Here is a 17956-nt window from a genome sequence, read left to right on the forward strand (position 1 = left end):
AGGTACGTACATTTTTAAGTGGTTTTGCTTTTAGTTTAAGCACTGCATGTAGTCCCAAGAATCTGGAGAAGGCACTAACCATAATATTTTGACGTCCGGACCAGGAGCTAAGGTTTTCACCAAGGAATCCAACAGGTCTCGGCAAAAGCTTGAGAAGCTTGTACTGTAGACCTCATCATCACTGCTGACTATATCTATCCTATGACGCTAAATGTGATTCCCCAAATGTCCCGATCCCAATGTCCCGATCGAAGGCGTTTTGTTTTCCCCCGTACACCGTGATTGATGCGTGCGTGCGCGCTTTACGACGAATAGTCGATAGGGTTCCGGCATAGCGGGCACGTGTTCTGATTGCTGCTCCGGAACCACTTGTACAAGCAGGACCTGTGGAAGAGGTTCTTGCACGTCCCGCAGGCCTTGTCTGGTATCCGCTTATCGCTACTAATGATGCTGTAGCAGATGGCACACTCGGTCTGGCCCTTCATGGCGCCATTGACGTTGCGTTTGAAGGCTAGAAGCCCGTCGACAATACTGCCTCCCTGCGCTGGTGTTAGCCATCCATATTTTGCTCAATTAAATTTCTCTATACTTAGCTGCATTGATTGGGAACCTACCGAGAAGGTGATGACGCCTTGGGTGGCCAGGATCCACGCCTGCCACTTCTTCTCGCTGACCGCGAGACGGTTGACCCCTATCACCACCACGCCGTCGAGGGGGAAGGCCGGCGGTACCCGAATCGCAATCGACGCCTCGTGCTCGTCGACTTCGTATCCCACCGAGATCTCCTTGGCCGCGCGGCTGACCCGGACGATGAGCTCCTTCTCGTCATCGGCCGGCGCCTCCTGTGTCTCGGCCCACTTCGTCACGTCTTCGAGCGTCTCCGACACAATGATCGGGGAGAAGTACTTGGCCACCCAGCTCTCGACCGCAATCTTGGTCTGCTTGGAGCGGCAGTCAATGTACCACGCCTTGAACAGCCCTGGGACATACTTTAGCACAAGATAGAAGAGATGGACCAGGAGCCATTGCATGTTCTTCTCTTCCATCTCCGTCTCTGCCAGTTTGATGTCGTATGAGGTTATATGCTCCGCTGTCAGGTTCTCCTTGTCGAGATTCAACCCGTTCGCTGCTGAATGGCCTAGTACATCAAAGGTGAACTCCATGAGGGGCTCGATGTAGTTCTCGCTCTTGAGGATGTCGGCATAATCGCTACGTAGTTTGAACGATGCTGCTCGAAATGCGTCGAAGACGAGATGCCACGACAGCAGATACGACCTTATGGGAGTAGGGAAGCGAGCCAACGCCTCGTCTGAGTACGCTTCCAGAGTCGGCGCCTCCAGCAGGAGCGACAGGAGCTCGTCGGGCAGCTTTGCAGTCTTCTTGTCAAGGAGCACATCCAGAGAGAGTTGCTCCTGAGCAGCGGGAAGAGCTTTATGAAGCACAGAAAAGGCGGCTGTCTGGATATTCCTCGAATCGGCTGCCACTAGACCGTACAGGTCCGAGAGATCCTTGACATGGTCCAACGGGATCTTGTCCACCAGTCGGCAAACCATGGTATCGACAATCTCCAAAGGCTGCGTTTCCCGCTCATGTGACAGATTCAAGAGCTCTAACAGCGCTACCGATCGGGTTTCTGCCGTGCTTTGCAGCACATCGACGAGGTCATCATTTGGCTCCTCCAGAGCTTGTATTGTGGTAAGCAGTCGGAGAGCGGCATTGATGCCGGGCAGTCGGTAATCCAATGGCTCGGCCGTCGTTTTCGTAAACAGGTAGAGGCAGAAGTCAATAGCCCGCTCCCAGTACGACCCATAGACATCCTTGATGCAGGGCAGTAAGTAATGAAGCGCACGGCAACTTTCGGTAGCGACGCGGTAGTCCAACTCCTCAGGTGTCTCCAGCCACGACGTGATTTGCCTGACCGCAAATACGAGACGGTTATTGGCCACAGGCAATTCGCCTGCTTCGTAAACTTGCATGCATGCATTGAGCACAACCAGCAGCCCTAATGTGTTGTCAGACTCCAACTTAGCTCCGGCAACGTCGCTGACAAGCCGATTGCAGAAGTTGCTGACGGTTTTGCTAGCGGACAAGGTCTCGCCAGCGCCCGTCAGGATGGCAGTGGTTGGAAGAATGGTCGAAGGACTTGATTTCAAGACTTGCAACTGGCTCAACCAATCCTCGGCAGAACTAGGGAACCCGTGCCTCTCGGTCAGGGCTTGCACCAACTCGCTCAGTACGCGAGCATGATAGAGGCCGAGGGTGGTTGGAAATTTGGTGGTATCCATCAATCTGCTGAAGATAGCATGGGCGAGCTGTGAGTTTCTAGAGCCAGAGCCATCTCTCCATCCACCGACATCATCGGTCATTGAGCTTAACAACTTTCGAGACGAGGAGACGAGGTCCTCGGCATATGACTGTGTGGCCTCGCTGTCTAGTGATGCCCAAACCCTCTTCTCCTCCATCACCGTCAGCTGGTCTGAAGCAATCTCCGCGGTGACGCCTAGACATATTAACAGGTCGGCCTGCTTTTCGGATGGGAGTGGGCTAAGATCCAAGCCAGAGGAAAGTATTTTGGATAAGTAGATAGTCATTCTGCCTGCGATGGAGCAACCACTTCGATCTCGCTTCGTTTCTACTGTGGCTTCTGGAGAAGCAGGCGCAACCAAGAAGTACGAACCTGCTAGACTACTTGTAAGGGATAGCGACGGGTTTGGAAAATTTTGGCACAGTGATGCCAGCTCTTGCTTCCAGCATTCGACATCTGGCATTATCGACTCCAGAACCTTGGCATCAGCGGCGGCATCTCCCAAATGCATTGCCTGCTGTACCAGCGTCTCAATGGTGAGAGAACTAATACTGGCGTCGTTCAGGTTGTGCTGGATGATTTCGATCTTATTGGGCTTCGTGGACGGCTTGTCTAATAGAGCTTTCAGGCTTATCAAGTCTGGATCACTGGACTGCTCTGACAGGCTTAGAATACTTGTCATCAGGGACATGTGAACCTCGTCGTCCGAGGAGAGAAGCTGCGGGTCATTCTGCGCAATTAGCAGGAGTCCCTTGCAGACTCCGGATGTCGGCTGTCCGTCAAGGTTGACCATGCGGTGCACCAATTCCTTGATCAACTTCTTGGTAGACTCATCGGTCAATGCGCTGTAGCCAAGCACGCCGTCATACAGCTTCCAGTCCACATCACGGGCTCCCGCAGTGCAATCGAGACAGAATCGGACAAGGTGTTCCTGGAGGACCTCGTCTTCATGGGCTAGCGATGCCGAGGCATTGCTGAGAGTAAGCATTGTCACTGCCTGGACGGCCAACTTGCTATCATCCGCCGACAGGACGGATGCGATTATGGCCTTCCATACTCGGGTGAATTCCGCCTGGCGCCCCTGAACCTCGCCTAGGTCAACAATGCTCGAGAAAAGATAGGGCGCACTGGGTGATTTCAGTAAGGCGAGACCACCTGTCGACACCACAGCTTCTAGCTGACGCAGAAACTCATCGGCGTGCTGAGATTCAAACAGCAAAGGAGAGCTTTTGAAAGACGATTGCACTGTCGCGGCTGCGCCGAAGGGCTTCCATTGTCTAGTCTCCAATAGCTTGAGCGCGTCAACCAGCAACTCTACCGACGGTTTCGCAGGAATATCTGGAATAGGCCGGTCGGTCGCAATGGTTTTCGTATGACCTTCGAGGATTTTCCCTGTCAATGCAAACCAACGACCGCCTTCGTCAGCAATAGCCTTCTGGGACTTTTCATGATCCTTCGACGCCTCAGGTAAAGAACCCTTAATACGCTCCTTGAACTGATCTCTCAACGTTTCCCAAAGTTGCTCTGTCGCTTGCACAACTTCTTTGTTGGGCGATACAGCGGATGAAGTGTACGCCTTGATAACGACTGGTACTTGACATCCAGAGGCCCAGGCCGAAAACTCCGGGCGAGGGAATAGGTATTGCTCGGTGAGTGGGAAAAGGCAGTCTTGCACCAACTTGGTTGCCGAGCCTTCTGTGTCTAACTTCAGGATGAAGTACCTGACGAGACTCAGGTAGCACGACCATGCGGCAACCGCATTGCTGCGAGGCTCTTCCCTTCTTACGACGCCCGCCCTCAGAGACTCTACACACTTCGTAGCCCCTTCCAAGTCGGTGGGGAGTATGCCCTGAGGTAGGGTATTGAGGAGATTATCGACCGACTCCCAATGCGACGCACTGCCGCCTGGGAGCCCTTTCCGAGAAATAGCTGTAAGCGCGAAAGGGGTGATTTCTTCGCTTTGTAATCTGTGGTCCAAATAGTGGGATGCCTCGCTGTCAAAGCGAGCAAAGTTCCAACAAAATCAGCTCCGGAGCCTGTCTGATCGCTCTTCAAGCCTTCTGCAATGTATATCCTGCTTAACTGTGGGAGCCTAGCCTCGATCAAGCCTGGCATTTTGTCGAGACAGGTCCGGACCATCTGATGTGACTGTCTCCTTACAAAGTTTTCGTTGACGACCGCGCTGGTCCAGACTTTTTCCGATTGAAAGAACGTATCGTAGCTCTCCTGGTTCTTTTCGATGTCCGCCACGTCGAGCTTCTCTAGTAGGTTGAGCACGAGCGCGAGGCTTCCGCCCAGAACTCGGTAGTACTTGGCCTCAGCATCATCAGCGTTGGTGGAACGTTCGTCGCTCAGCGAGTCTACCGTCTCTAATATTGCGTCCGAGGCGTACTCCAATATTTGCGTCTGGCACTTCCGCCAAAACTGGGATACTTTTTCCAGCGTCGTGAGGAACGAGGCCAGGCCATCGGTAGCCACCCGAGCTACACCCCGATCGCGGTCAAAGGTCCCGGCCAGCCACGACCCGACGACTTTGGGTATGCGACGCTCCATGCGCTTCCGGGCCGACCGCACGAGCTCGAGCTGCAGGGTGTGCGAGAGCTCGCGGACACGCCGGGAGTTATCTATGGATATGCGCGGGTACAGCTGCACCCAGGCGTCTAGTATGGCTTCTTCGGCGCCGCCGTCGCGCTCGTGGGGGTGGGCTTCGACGAAGGCGACCAGTTCTTCCAGCGCCTTGGCCTTGGTCGTGGCATCTTTCTTCAGCAGGTTCTTGAAGGAAACGGCGGCGTTCGCGTCGGATAGGGTCGCGAAGTTCGGGGGCTCCGACAGGTAGGATAGGTTGCTTCCGCTGGACGCAGACGAGAAGGCTCCGAAGCCACCGGCCCCGGCGGCGGCGAAGGCCGCTTTGCCGCTGGCGGCCTGGGCTTTTGCTGTTCGTCGACTCATCTGGGTGACTTGCCTGTTATGGACAGCGGTTTGTTGGAGTATATTGTTGAAGTATAAAGAGGCTCGGGTTGGCGGGTGTTGGTGTGACGTTGTCTAGGTATTTAGAAAAGCCCTTTTGGTTCCTCTGCTGCGATGAGCTTTTACCCCACGGCGGGGCAACTTGCCGTCATCAAAATCGAAGCGCGAAATTGTCCAAGTAGATCAATGCGACAGAAGCGGTAGGCGAAGATCAAGAAAATTGTGTCTGTGTTGAAACTCACTCTACCTGTGCCATATGATGCTCAATTGGATCGTATAATAAGGTTTATACGGGAGAGTTTCTATTCGTTGATCTGTGATCGCCGTTTGAGTCAGCCCGAAGCTATGGAAACTACTGTCACGGAATCATGTCGATATTTTAAGCACTGTCCGAGCTTGGCCGAGACAGGTTCTGCAGCCCGCCTAAGTCAAAGGCAGCTACTCTTGAATCCAAGTATTTCGCATTTTAATGAGATGATCAATACCTTTGTGTTGTATTCTTACTTTAGAAAAAGACTGAATGTAAATTGGCGTCGTTGTATTTCTATCATCAAGCACGAACAGCATTCGGCACTGAAAGTAAGACCGTGATCGGCTCGTTCCTATTTCCATATTATTTTCTCCTTCTGCCACGACGCCACAGCACAGATACACTTACCCCTGGGCGTGCTAGATTATATGAAAACGCTAGACCTGTTCTGGGTGAGAAAACAGCTCTTACGTCTTCATTCAACTTATGCAGCGCAACTCTCGTACCACCCTAGAAATAGGCTCGGATCTAGCCGTATATGGTAAACCGCGAGCGTTTAGGCCCTTTTTGAGCTGTTGGAGCACCAAACCTTCCGGTGGCACAACGGCATGCTTACGTGCTGAGCCTTCTGCCACCATAAGGTTTGGAGCATTGTGATGTTTTTTGTGCAGTACATCTTAGGTATGGTGCTAATTTATGCACAGTAATGGACTGGAAAGTGTGGCAGAAGAACGAGCCGATCACAGTCTAAGGCTTAAAATCCAGGGCTCCAACTAAGATGCACAGGCCAATGACGCATGCAGCTCGAAGACAAGGATGAGCTGCTATGTACTAGACACCCGGGACTCGAGACACCCAAAACCGATCCATACCCCGCAAACACCCCGACCGACTAACACACGTCCAGAGTCCAGATGCCAGCTAACCCAGACCCTCCCAAGTGCGGCCCCGGATTTGCATGCTCTAGGGCGCATGATGAGGGTCGATAGATATCAGTATCATTGAGGGCAGCTGACAGGAAGCATGGAGGGAGCTCTCCTATCAATCCAGTGTGTGTGTACAGCGTGTGAACTGTAGGATTGTTACCCCTCACTGCTGTGGTTCCATGTATCTCTGATCTGCAGTAATAGTCACGGAGGTGTATGCTCATGCAGTGTCCAGAAGCCGAACGTTGCCTGGCACCTGGCCTCGTTAGCCCAGCCACGGCCGGCCAGAAGGGATGCATGGGTTGGTTGGGTTGGAGTTGGTGGCAGTGAAGGGACATCCCCCAAACCAACCCGGATGGAGCTTCAGCGAGTTTCAAACCTCAACTTCCCCATCTTCTCAACCTTCATGTACTTCCTGTCAATTGTATGACAATTACTACCATCGATTATACGCACGTAGTATAGTCCCGGAATAAGAAGCACATCGCATCCAGCCCTGTTTCCTGAATTCCTTCCACTATCCCTCTCTGCCCCGTAAACGCCACCAACTGTTTTGCGTGTAAGTACCTACATTCCATAGATGAAGTTACGTGATCTACTCCGCACGAGCTAGAGCTCCAGCTTCTACTCTTCCTGACACTACCTGCGGCGTTGCATTACGTCCGGCCTGAACAAGCTTGTGCGCATGACTGCATCGATATCTGATATCACTCTAGGCGTACAAAACGGCTATCGGTAGCATGATACTGTAGTTGGAATCCAGCCTGTCCTCGCGATGCTGGCCAACATTGTGTCGCAAACGTCCCCGGGCGCCGGGTCGCTCTACATCAGAGCATCCAGCTCCAATGTGCTCGCACCGCTCAGCACTTCGTTGTTGCTGCAGGGTCGACACCACCAACAAACCCGTTCGTACCGCTGCGGTATATGGTCATCCTACTTCGGCCCGGGGTTCCTAAGACATTCGCGTCGCCGCCAACGCATGATCAAGTACCAATATGCCGAGTCGCAGAACAGAAAATCGTCATGGGACCAGAACCCGCTGACCGACGACGCCAAGACAGCACTGCGACGTGTCATCGGGAAGTATTGGCAGGCTGGAGCTTCGCTCTGCGGCAGCCGTATGGTTAGCTATGATAGAAGACAATATGCACCAAACGAAGAGGGGAAACAGAAAGATGATGATACGCAGAAGACTACATCTACCAGTAGCACATGGACGAGTCCGCTAGGCGATGTTATACACCGATGGACCAAACAAACCTCTCAGGGGATCAAGCGGGCGGGCACGCGCCATGAATCGTCTACAGCAGAGGGTTCTTCGGCGGGCGCCTCGCCAGAAGAGGATTTCATCATCGACCCAATCACCAATCGCAAGGTAATTCGCAAGACATACAGGGCTGCCGAGTCGAATACCGAGTCGGGAATTGAGTCGCCTGCCGGGACGTCCAAGCCATACAAGTCTCAGTTCGGGACGACCAACCCATATAAGCCTGTGTACTGGAAATTCCGTGGTCCTGAGGATATTTCGCCTCCTATTGACTCAATTCGGACACCATCTCGAGAGGAATCAAGAAGATATGAAGAAGTGGAAATCGCTCCGTTGTCTGCTGCACCTTATCAAAGCCGTGACTCGACCGCAACATACCATCCACAACCTGGGGTTCAAAGTGAAGAGTACTCATTGAACCATCTACCCCCGGAGGACCAGGCTGAGGTATATGATGACTTACACAAGTACACCCCATCAGAGCACGACGAGTTCAAGGACATCGCCGCAGAGGCTGCACCCAAATACGACGATCTACACAGTTACAAGCCTACAGAACATGACGAGATCCACACCCCTTCTGTCGGGGCGACCCAGGCGTACGACGACCTCCACGAATACAAACCCGCAGAGCATGACGAGATCAAGTATGAACCGGAGCAAGCAGTTCCAAAATACAACGACTTGCACAACTACCGACCCACGGAACATGACGAGATAGCAAGTTCAACTTCGCAGTCTGCACCAAAGTATGACGACCTGGGCGACTACACACCTTTCAGGTACAAGCAATCAGATGCAACTCAACCCAAGACCAATCCAGTTTATGATGACTTACACAAATACAGGCCATATATGCACAACGAAGACGCCGTACCCAATGAAGCGTCAGCACCAAAGTACGACGACCTGGACAATTACAAGTCTCCCACGGACCAAGTCGACAACGGCGTTGATCCGGCAAAGCCCCAGTACGAGGATCTGGATAAGTATCAACCTTTTCTTCATCAAGAGGAGCAATCCGAGGCCAAACAAGGCGAGCAGTACGAAGACCTGGATAAGTATCGCTCCGACGTGTTCAAGGAGACCGAGCGCGCAGAGGAAGGCGAGCCCTTTGAGCAATATGGTGATTTGGACCAGTACAAGGCAGCATACCGATACCAGGAGCCAGACGGGAAAGCCCCCGTGGCGCAAGATACAGTCGAGAAGAGTCTCGGGGAATTCGACGCGAACAAGGAAAACCGCGAGAACCTTGAACAGGCCATGACCGGCTACATCGCCGTATCCGACGCCATCGACAGGGAAGTAAGTGCAGGCCTCCAGCGGTCCCGGCGGAGAGCCATGGAAGACCAGCCGTCCGTCAAGATCTTTCGCTACCCATCGGAGGAGGCTATGGAACTGTTGCAGAAGATTGGCAGAATCCCCGCCCACGAAGCACGACAAGTGGATGTTAATTACTCTGATAATATGACGCATGGTTTCAACTCCAACGTGGAGCCCGCGCTGGGTCGAATGAAAGCTGCTGCAGCCACTGGCGAACCGGCCGAGAGTCGAAGTAAGAGTCCAGTGAGTCGACAAGAACAACCAGAAGCTGACGCTGACCCAGGTTCGGAAGTGTCAGAAGGCATGAAGGCATCATCAGATGAAGATGGACGTGATACCGCACAAGCGCACAACACGAAAAAGTACGGAGATCTAAATCCCGAAAACCCAGTAACTATCCCCCCGAGATCTCCGTCTCCAACCTCCCCTCCTCCAGATGTTGCCGAACCCACCATCTACAAGATCCTAGCCTACGACCCGACGATGCAAAACGTCAGCATTGCTGAGACTACTTCTATTGTACCAGATCAAGCGGCGCCGTTGACACCGAGTGAGGTGCTCGTCCGCCTGTCGAACCCCACCAAGTTCTTTCCTCATTTTGAGCCGTTGCGTGCGGAGGGTTTCGAGATTGTTTCGGGGAGCGGCGACGTTCTCGTCTTTCGCAAGGTGCACAAGCCAAGCACGTCAACATTGTCCGAGTCCGAGTCCAACACTGATGTTGCTGGTGCTGCTGCTCCTCTTGTTTTCCGCAAGGGTTACCCGACATCAACAGCAACACCTCCATCATCACCGGAGACCGCCGCCGCTCCTCCTGTCAACCCCATCGACATGATGGGCCGGGATCCTCTGCCTAGTGCTGCGGCCTTTGCCTCGCCGACCGGGTTTGTCAACTACAATGATTCTTTTGTCGAGGAGCAGCCGCCCCGGGCCCCGCCCCCGCCGTTCCGATCCAATATCGATGTCAGGCGCGAGGAGCCCGTCTTCAGTGGCCCCAAAGTGTATGCTGACAGAGGAATGAAGAAGAAGAAAAAGACACCTAGCTTAATAAAGAGAATCTTCGTCGGCGGCGTGTCGGTCGCTGGGGTCTCGTATGCGTTGGGGGTCATTGGGGAATACTTCTCGACGGGCGGCATTGATGGAAAGGGGCCGACGGGCTTTTAGCACTTTGCAAGTTATGCCAGATGATGCAACTACTCCCTGGATTCGGCATCGGCCGCACTGTGGTCAGGCATGCGAACTTATTGCAATGATTTCAGGAGTAAATGGGTAGGGTTTTCCTAACAATGTCGTTCATGTTAAGGGATGGGTTTTCTTATTGCGAGCAACCGGAGTGTAACAAATGAGTTTGCTTTCTTGGGGTTTTCATATTTGCGACTCGTATGTACAATAGCTATTGAGTTTTTGGCATAGCTCGCATCGAAGAATTCGCTTCTCTACTCTTTAACTGAAGCGTCGTGGGATGTGGAACAGCCTTGTAAAATCACGGTTGAATCGGTTGTCGGAAGCTCGTAATGATCCTATTGATGTCCAATCTTGTACGCGGTGATTTGTCTCCCCATAGGTAATTAGGTCACAGCTAGTACGGCAGCCCGAGGAAAGCTCCTATGTTGTAGGATGTTATGACCAGAGCTTCTTCCCAACCAAATCAGCAATCTGTAGCTGCTCGATACCAATGCAACCGTTTCAATGCCCATGCCCACATGAATGCCCCATTTGATCCTTACTTGTGCCATGTATATTCCATTCTGAGCACAACCATCCGTTTCCCCCTTGCCCCGCAGTCACCAAGTCACAAAACCAGAAGAACGAAGACCACACCACCTCCCACTGATGTTTCCTTTTCCTGTATTGTCCCGACTCAACAACCAGTCAGATCAAACCGAACTGTCACACCACTCCTCCACTCCTTATCCTGTTCCATTCTTTGTTTGGTTACTTCTCGGTGAACCCGTGCCCCCCGGCCTTGACGCTGCCCAGGCCCGTCATCTGCAGCTCGTGCTTCTGCTCCTCCTTACTGAAGCTCTGCTGGCGTGCGAACGACGGCTTCCACGACTCGGCGCCCTTAGCGGCCCGCGCGGTGGCCTTCTCGAGCTGCGGCGACGCCGGGGCGGCGGGGATCGTGACGGGCTGTTGGTGGTCGGCGGACGACGAGGTGTCGATGTGGGTGGGTTGTTGTTGCTGTTCTTGGTTGGAGGACATTGTGGCTAAGGATGTAGGTAGGTTTTGGCAGAGAGTGGTTGGCTTTGTTTGTAGCAGTAGTATGAAGAGGAAGAAGAAGAAAGCTGGACTTGTACGACAGAGTTCACAGGATTCCGCTCAGAGCGTGGGATGATGATGTAGTTTGTTACTGAATCAGGAACGGGAGGAACAGCGAGATCGAAGCTGACGACTTGCAAAGAGGATAGGTATACAAATTAATGGTGAAGAGCTGACAACGGTAGAGGATTATGCTAAGTATATATAATATCCCAAGTCTCGCGATATTCGCAGATGGTGGTGTGGTACGTTCTAGGCTGGAGATGAAGAGCAGCTACGGAGTGGGAGGTATGGAGCTTGAATGGTGGATACATGGTGGGGAATCGGCGGCTGGAGCTGGGCTAGACCGACAGGTAAGCGGGGGAAGGAGCTGTGGAACCACACAGATGGGCACAAACGTGCGGGGTAGCTGCGAGCAATGCAATTTGACGCTTATCGGCGGGAGATATCGATAGTGGTGGATCCGAGTATCCGGTACGTCAAGATGAGTAAGCAGACAATCAACCTCAAACGAACCTTCATTAGACAAACAGCCTCAGCCACCCCGAGCAAACTAGACTATTTCCATAACTTTGTACATTATATTTTCTATCATGTCCGAACTCATGAAATCTCACAGAGCGACAAGTTCTTTAGCTCTCTGTGCAGATTGCTACTGTGCCCCTGCACTGATCTAAACCTCATGATTTCCCTACCAAGGCCAACTATCACCTCAGTCCGTGAGGATCTGCTGGGGACTGTTGACTTCAAGGGGGTTTCGGGAATCTCGCCAGCAAAGCAGATGATCTTCATGACAGTTGCGCCTCATTGTATAGCCTGCCTATACTCTGCATTGACCGAGCATTGATAGACCCCATCTATCAAACGCCGAGGCCGACTTGTTCATAGTCGCGTGAAAGCCTCAATACCCAACCACCAACAATAGAATACAATGAACCGAAAAGAACCTCCCCAATGCCACAAGAACTCCTTTGGCTATGCACAAACAGGCGACAATGTTGGGAGAACATTGTCCCTATACCAGAACGACGAACAGTGAAAGGGGTATCGGTGCGCCGCCCACGCCTTCTGACCACGGCAACTGAGAGCACCGTCACAACAACGTGACATCTCAAAACTCAACATCTTCTCCTCGACACCTAAGGGGTCTTTGGGCGTTTCCAATAATATTGCTGATACATGTGTTAACATAGGCCCAACTCATCTCTCTCTGGACAGGATTATGGCAAATTACCTTGTGCTGTTTCCTGCAAGCTCTTAGGCTTGGCTTCCTCAGACCATCAGTCACGGCGAGACGTCGCGAGTCATCCGTATCCCGTTCGGGCACATAGTAATACTCGCTCTCCAACGGCTTTCCGGCCGCATCCTTGCCTTGCCGAGCGATGATGCCGATGCACTCGGTAGACTCGATGATTCTGCGCAGATCGTTCTTGCTTAGGTCCTTCTTCTCCTCAGACGGCAGGTTGTTCAATATGCCCGACAGCGGGTTCGACGACAACCGGGAGTACGCGAGCTGGTTGATCACGTGGTTTTTGACAGCATCAACATCGATATTCACGTTAAGAGGCTCCTCCGGCTCAATGGAGGGATGTGCCGTTGTGCTACCAGAAGCAAGACGAGAAGGTTGACGCGGCGAGCCTGCAGCAGTGATTCCCGCCAGGCGGTTAGTCAGGTTGGCGCCGAAGGGACCAAAGGAGTGCACGATGGGATCGTTCTCCTCGTCAGGGTCGTTCTCGTCATCAAGTTCACTTAGGTCACTCGAGAAGCTGTTGGTGATCTCGGTTTGTGCAAACGACACGTCGACATCAGGCATGACCTGCGTCGGGAGCTCTGGCTCATCTGCATCCGGGTCTTCATAGATATGCACCGGTTCGCCGACCTCATTCTCAAGTAGCGAATCTATACTCGACGAGGACTTGCTGAAGGGGGTGGGCGACTCGGGCGACTTGAGACGCGTCTGGCGGCGTAAAGGACTGGACTGGAGCAGGTCCGATACGGAACCCTGGCGGTTGGGTCTGGCACGGGGCGAGTCATCCCATGAAGAGTCGGACAGGTTCGCAGCAGCATCATGGCGGTCCCTCTTAGGCCACCGCACCATGACTCGCGAATCGTGTACATCCAACATGATCTCAGCATTCTCCGTCTCCGACGTGAAGGTATCACCCTTGGCCAGTTCCCATGTTCTGCCCTGGCAATGCAACTTCAGACCGTTCCAGCCATTGCAGATGATCTCAATCTTGTGCGGCTCGACGGGGTCGGCAGCTGGAATGTATCGAGCCTTGACATGGATGCGTGACACGAGACGGTTGGCGGTAAGCTGGAAATGAGACGAGTTGCTGGAACGGCCCATGAGCAGAGGCTCTCCATTCTCGTTCAGGTCGACCGAGGGCACTGCGGAAAGAGGAGCTCGCTCTGAAACTGCAGACTGAGTGCGTACCAGGCTCGGTCTGGGGCCGTGGACATGAGGCGGAGATGAAGAGAGAATTCCAGTACTCGAAGTCGGGACCGGCGTCGGGTACTTGAGGTAATTGTTGGCCCCAATGGACCCTGTCCGAGCCTGTCGTTTGGGAGGACGCGGGAACCCAGGCGAGGACGAGAGTGGCTCGAAAGGCGGTAGTAGAGAGGGAGCTGGTCGTTTCTTGGAAGGGCTCGACACGAGAGCCGGCAACGTAGGCTCCGATGCCTCTGCAGCAGGTGCCATTTTCTTCACAGGTGAGAGTGACATATTGTCCTATTTCCCAACGATCATACCAATGGAGAGTTCCAAGGCACTTTTTGTTCCAAAGACCAAAAAGGACCAAAAAGGTTTGCGTGGTGAGAAAAGGTGGTGGAGGAGAAATATCACGTTCTGCTGCAGTAGCAAAGTCCCGCGCGTTTTGGCTTGCAGGGGGGTTCGCGGTGCTAAAGGCGCGTCACTGGCACACCAGCAAGTGCTCTAACGAACCACTCCACACTTATAGGCCAGATTGGGTTTCGACGTTTGGGAAAGGGAGCGTGTTGGCAGAGATCTACTCTGAGCAAGCCGATGTCGAGAGCCAGAAAGTAAGTAAACAGGTGCACGAGTTGAAGAATTATCTTCTCTCGCTTCCAATGGCCTGCAGATGTGGTCGGGTTTCTGGTTCGGGGGTGGTAGGTAAGTTGGTCTCGTGGAAGGCGGCCTACGCTCGCTTTACTTTTTGGTAGAGAGATGAGATGTCTTGCCCTACAAAATGGAAAGCTGGCTTTGGCCCGGTTTTAAAAGGGAGGGACCGGCGCGGTCGAGACGCGGGCGCGGTGCGCGTAGAATTGAAGGAAAAAGACCACTAAGCCGTGTTCTCCTACAGTGGGGTAGGCGCTGCGGTCCAGTGAGCTCACAGGGCACTAATATCGCCTATAATAAATTGAACGGGCCTCAAGCTGATGGCTGATGACGGAGCACATCTCCATGGCATGATATGGCAGTGCTGCTTTTGCAATAGGCCTACTTTTATGATTTGCATAGTCATAGTCGACCAAAGAACATCATTGCTCTTTTGGAATAACAGGTGAAGTCTATAACAAATGCAGCCCAAGGTTTGAATCTTCGTTCTGATTGGGGGGGCTCTACCCGGTGGGCTGGGTTAGACGTCAGGCGGGCCCCCGCCACGAGCGCGTGTTGCGTGCTCTCATTAATGCGTGCATGCCGAGACAACGAAATCACTTAAAGGCCGAGCGTGGTGCGTTGAAACGAACTATTGAGTTGCTGACACTTGCCTGCATTGTCATTTCAAAGTGTTTCTATTAGATATGACACAGTACATATGGTGAATAACTTTCAGAGCAGAAGTACTCAGGTTTTCATAAAGATATTGGGTTGTGAGAACCTCCATGGGGGTTGGTTTATGAGATGAGAAAATCTTTGATGAACCCCTCATCCTGACTTGCAGCTGCAGCTGCACCACATCTATCCTATCCATTCAGCAGGGCTCGCGAGAATCCATCCAGAGTCCAGCCTCCTGCAAATCGCGTCTCCACCAGACCAACCAACCAATAAATCCAATAATCCAACCCAAACCCAGGTTGTGCTGTGTCCCATCGAGGAACTACTGCATCATTTGTATTGTTTGCATTTGACAATTATTCAAAACTGTCCCTCTGCATAAAAGCATTCACAAGTTTCATCAACTCCTCGGGGGTATCTTCGTTCCTTCAGGTATAGTGAAGACCTGGGGAAACTTCTGCCCGTAGACAGACATCAGAGTAAAACCAAAAAAAAATATAACAAAAAAGGGAGAAGAGATCAGAAAACCACCAAGAAATAGGTAAGCGATAGTGTGAGGTATGAAAAAGAAAAAGGACGCCTGCTGTGAGAATCCCAAGACAAAAAACACCGACCGATACCGTCACTATCAAAAAGCAGCCCGGCTCGGCCTGCCTTGGTTTAGCATCATGGTATACTCGCTCCGCTTGCGGATCAGGAACGCCAGTCCGAGCATATAATCGGTACTGTACTTCTCCGACGAAGTGTGCATCAGCGGCTTCAGGACCGTCCCGGCGAGCCTCTCGGTCGTCATCTCGTTCTTCTCGGCCGCGTCCGCGATCGCGGACCACAGGTTCAGCAAGAGCTTGAAGATGGCCCGGCCGGGCCCCCGCAGGCCGCCGAGGGCCTCCTCCCAGAAGTCGATGCACTGGTCCGTCCGCGTCGAGCTGGAGCCGCTCACGCTGGCCTGCCGCGACAGCGCGATCCACCGCTTCGCGACCGGCTCGGCGATGAGCGGCTTGGGCAGCTGCGACAGGTAGATCATGACGATGTCGGCCGCGTCGTAGACGCCGTAGTTGTCCCAGTTGACGTCCTCGCCGTACTTGGGCGCGCGGCTGAAGGTCTCTTTCAGCTTCTGCACGCGGTATCCGTCGCCCGGCTCGGCGAAGATGTCAGGCGCCTCCACCCCCTCGCGCTGCAGGAAGCCGCAGCACTTGTGGATGCAGAGCGGGAACTCGCGCCGCGACGAGCCGCTGCCGCTGCCGCTGTGGTGCGTTTTCGCTGTGCTCTTGGCCGTCTGCATGCTCTTGGCCAGGACACGCCGAACACGGCGTTGGAGCCGGGCGTGGACGGGCCCTCCGGTTCTTCGAGCTCCGTCGTCCACAGCGGCAGCTTCTTGATGGACGTCGAGAGCCGCCGGCTGCCCCGCCGCACGAGGCTCGCTTGGATGATGGGCGTCGACGGCCGCATGTTGTCGTCCAGCATGGAGTGCAGATCGTCTTTCGTGGACGACGATTCCGAGATGGCGTTCCGCATGTGCCCGAAGAAGCGCCCGACGCTGAAACTCCCAAACTTGGGGCTCTTGGGGTTGTTCTGGCCCTTGCCGTTGTTCCCGTTGGAGGTTATCTCGGTCACGACCCCAAAGGCCTCCTCGGGTGCCATTTCGAGCGAAGCAAAGGGGGTAATCATGGTCTTCCGCCGGCTGTCGAGTCGCTTGATGTCCTTTGGCGGAGGTGTTGGTGCTCGTGCTTGGCTTGGTGCTTGGCTTGGTGCTTGACTTGGCGCTCGACTAGTTGCTCGACTACGTGCTCGACTAGACGCTCGACTTATCGCTCGACTTGCTCGGGTTAGCGTTCGACTCGGTACTCGACTCGGCGCCCGGCTCGAGCCCTCTTCTGTCATCATCTCTTCCATCAAGGTGTTCACCTCTGTGACGTAGAGTTCGGCATGAGTCGGTATCTTCTCTTCTTCGGGGTCCTCGCGCACAATCTTCTCCTCGGGAATCGTCTTCTTTGCTGCTTTCGACGACGATTCCCCGTCGCTGACCTCAATTGCACTGTCCGGGCCCTGGCTGGCTTCGATCGCGGCGTCAGGCTCGTCGTCGCCAACATACGCACCAAATGACGACCCGCTCCCTATGTAGGCGCCATTCTCCCCCACGTCGCCTATGATCAAGGAGTCCGCGTACGTCTTGAGGGCGGTAAAGTACGTTTGGAGGTTGTGCTCGGCTCCATTTGACTCGAATTCTTCCGGTAGCCGAAACTGAAGTCGCCCCATCTCCTCGATGATTCGGATTGCCTCGCCTCGGACCTCCGTCTGCCATCGTTCGTTCTCCATGCCGACAAAGTATCCACCATCCATGCTATCATGCAGATCACGTCCGCTTGTGCTAAAGCGACAAGTTAGCGGTAGGCCGTTAAGCTAGGTGTAAGTAAGTCGACTTACGTGCCGACGAGGTCGAGAGCGAGTCCAACGGTCGCCCGATGCGCCTCTAGATCATTTCTCAAGTCGGCAATGTGCGGCTTGCCTACCGAGAGCCACCGGGACCTCTTTTCCGGTCTTGACAACTCGGGGCTGCCGAGCGCTAACAGACTTGTGTCGAGCTCATCCACTATGGCGTTACACTGTTGCAGTATTGCTGGCGTCTGGGCCGCGATCTTGGAGGGCAAGTTGGGCGCATCCTCCTTCAAGAGGGTTAAGACGCCCTGCAGCGAGTGCAGCTCCCGCGAGACCGCGTCGAGGTCCGACCTCGCCTCGCGCACTTCGCGAACAAATTCATTTAATACAAGGGTGGCCCTTGATATCGTATTTCCCAGCTCTATACAATCGGTGGTTATTGTGCTTGAGGGTAGGTCGTGTCAGCCGTGGCCTATTCGGAATATAAGGAGCAGCAAGCTTCTTCCTTATGTTGGAACTTACAAGCAGTCCATATTATTCTCGGTCT

At 53.5% G+C, this 17956-nt stretch overlaps 5 protein-coding genes across 5 annotated transcripts; 1 reads left to right on the forward strand and 4 right to left on the reverse strand.

Moving 5' to 3' along the window:
* Window positions 1-302: 302 nt before the first annotated feature.
* PG994_000681 (uncharacterized protein) lies at window positions 303-5254 on the reverse strand (the record flags this gene model as incomplete). Its single annotated transcript, XM_066852090.1, has 3 exons — window positions 303-539; window positions 615-4154; window positions 4205-5254. 3 exons carry the CDS (start codon window positions 5252-5254, stop codon window positions 303-305), a joined length of 4827 nt encoding a protein of 1608 aa, XP_066722722.1.
* A 1969-nt stretch (window positions 5255-7223) lies between these two features.
* Window positions 7224-10199, forward strand: PG994_000682 (uncharacterized protein; the record flags this gene model as incomplete). The annotated part of the gene is made up of 1 exon (XM_066852091.1): window positions 7224-10199. The coding sequence occupies one exon, from the start codon at window positions 7224-7226 to the stop codon at window positions 10197-10199; it is 2976 nt and encodes a 991-aa protein (XP_066722723.1).
* A 771-nt stretch (window positions 10200-10970) lies between these two features.
* On the reverse strand, window positions 10971-11237 carry PG994_000683 (uncharacterized protein; the record flags this gene model as incomplete). The annotated part of the gene is made up of 1 exon (XM_066852092.1): window positions 10971-11237. One exon carries the CDS (start codon window positions 11235-11237, stop codon window positions 10971-10973), a length of 267 nt encoding a protein of 88 aa, XP_066722724.1.
* A 1257-nt stretch (window positions 11238-12494) lies between these two features.
* On the reverse strand, window positions 12495-13995 carry PG994_000684 (transcription factor Tos4; the record flags this gene model as incomplete). Its single annotated transcript, XM_066852093.1, has 2 exons — window positions 12495-12500; window positions 12529-13995. 2 exons carry the CDS (start codon window positions 13993-13995, stop codon window positions 12495-12497), a joined length of 1473 nt encoding a protein of 490 aa, XP_066722725.1.
* A 1666-nt stretch (window positions 13996-15661) lies between these two features.
* Window positions 15662-17942, reverse strand: PG994_000685 (uncharacterized protein; the record flags this gene model as incomplete). Its single annotated transcript, XM_066852094.1, is given in 4 exon segments — window positions 15662-16318; window positions 16333-17401; window positions 17458-17853; window positions 17932-17942. The coding sequence occupies 4 exon segments, from the start codon at window positions 17940-17942 to the stop codon at window positions 15662-15664; spliced, it is 2133 nt and encodes a 710-aa protein (XP_066722726.1).
* Window positions 17943-17956: the final 14 nt, after the last annotated feature.

Source organism: Apiospora phragmitis, assembly GCF_038363925.1.
Source record: "Apiospora phragmitis strain CBS 135458 chromosome Unknown utg000001l:1.0-2902119.0:1.0-2906034.0, whole genome shotgun sequence".
NCBI classification, from domain to species: Eukaryota; Fungi; Ascomycota; class Sordariomycetes; order Amphisphaeriales; family Apiosporaceae; genus Apiospora; species Apiospora phragmitis.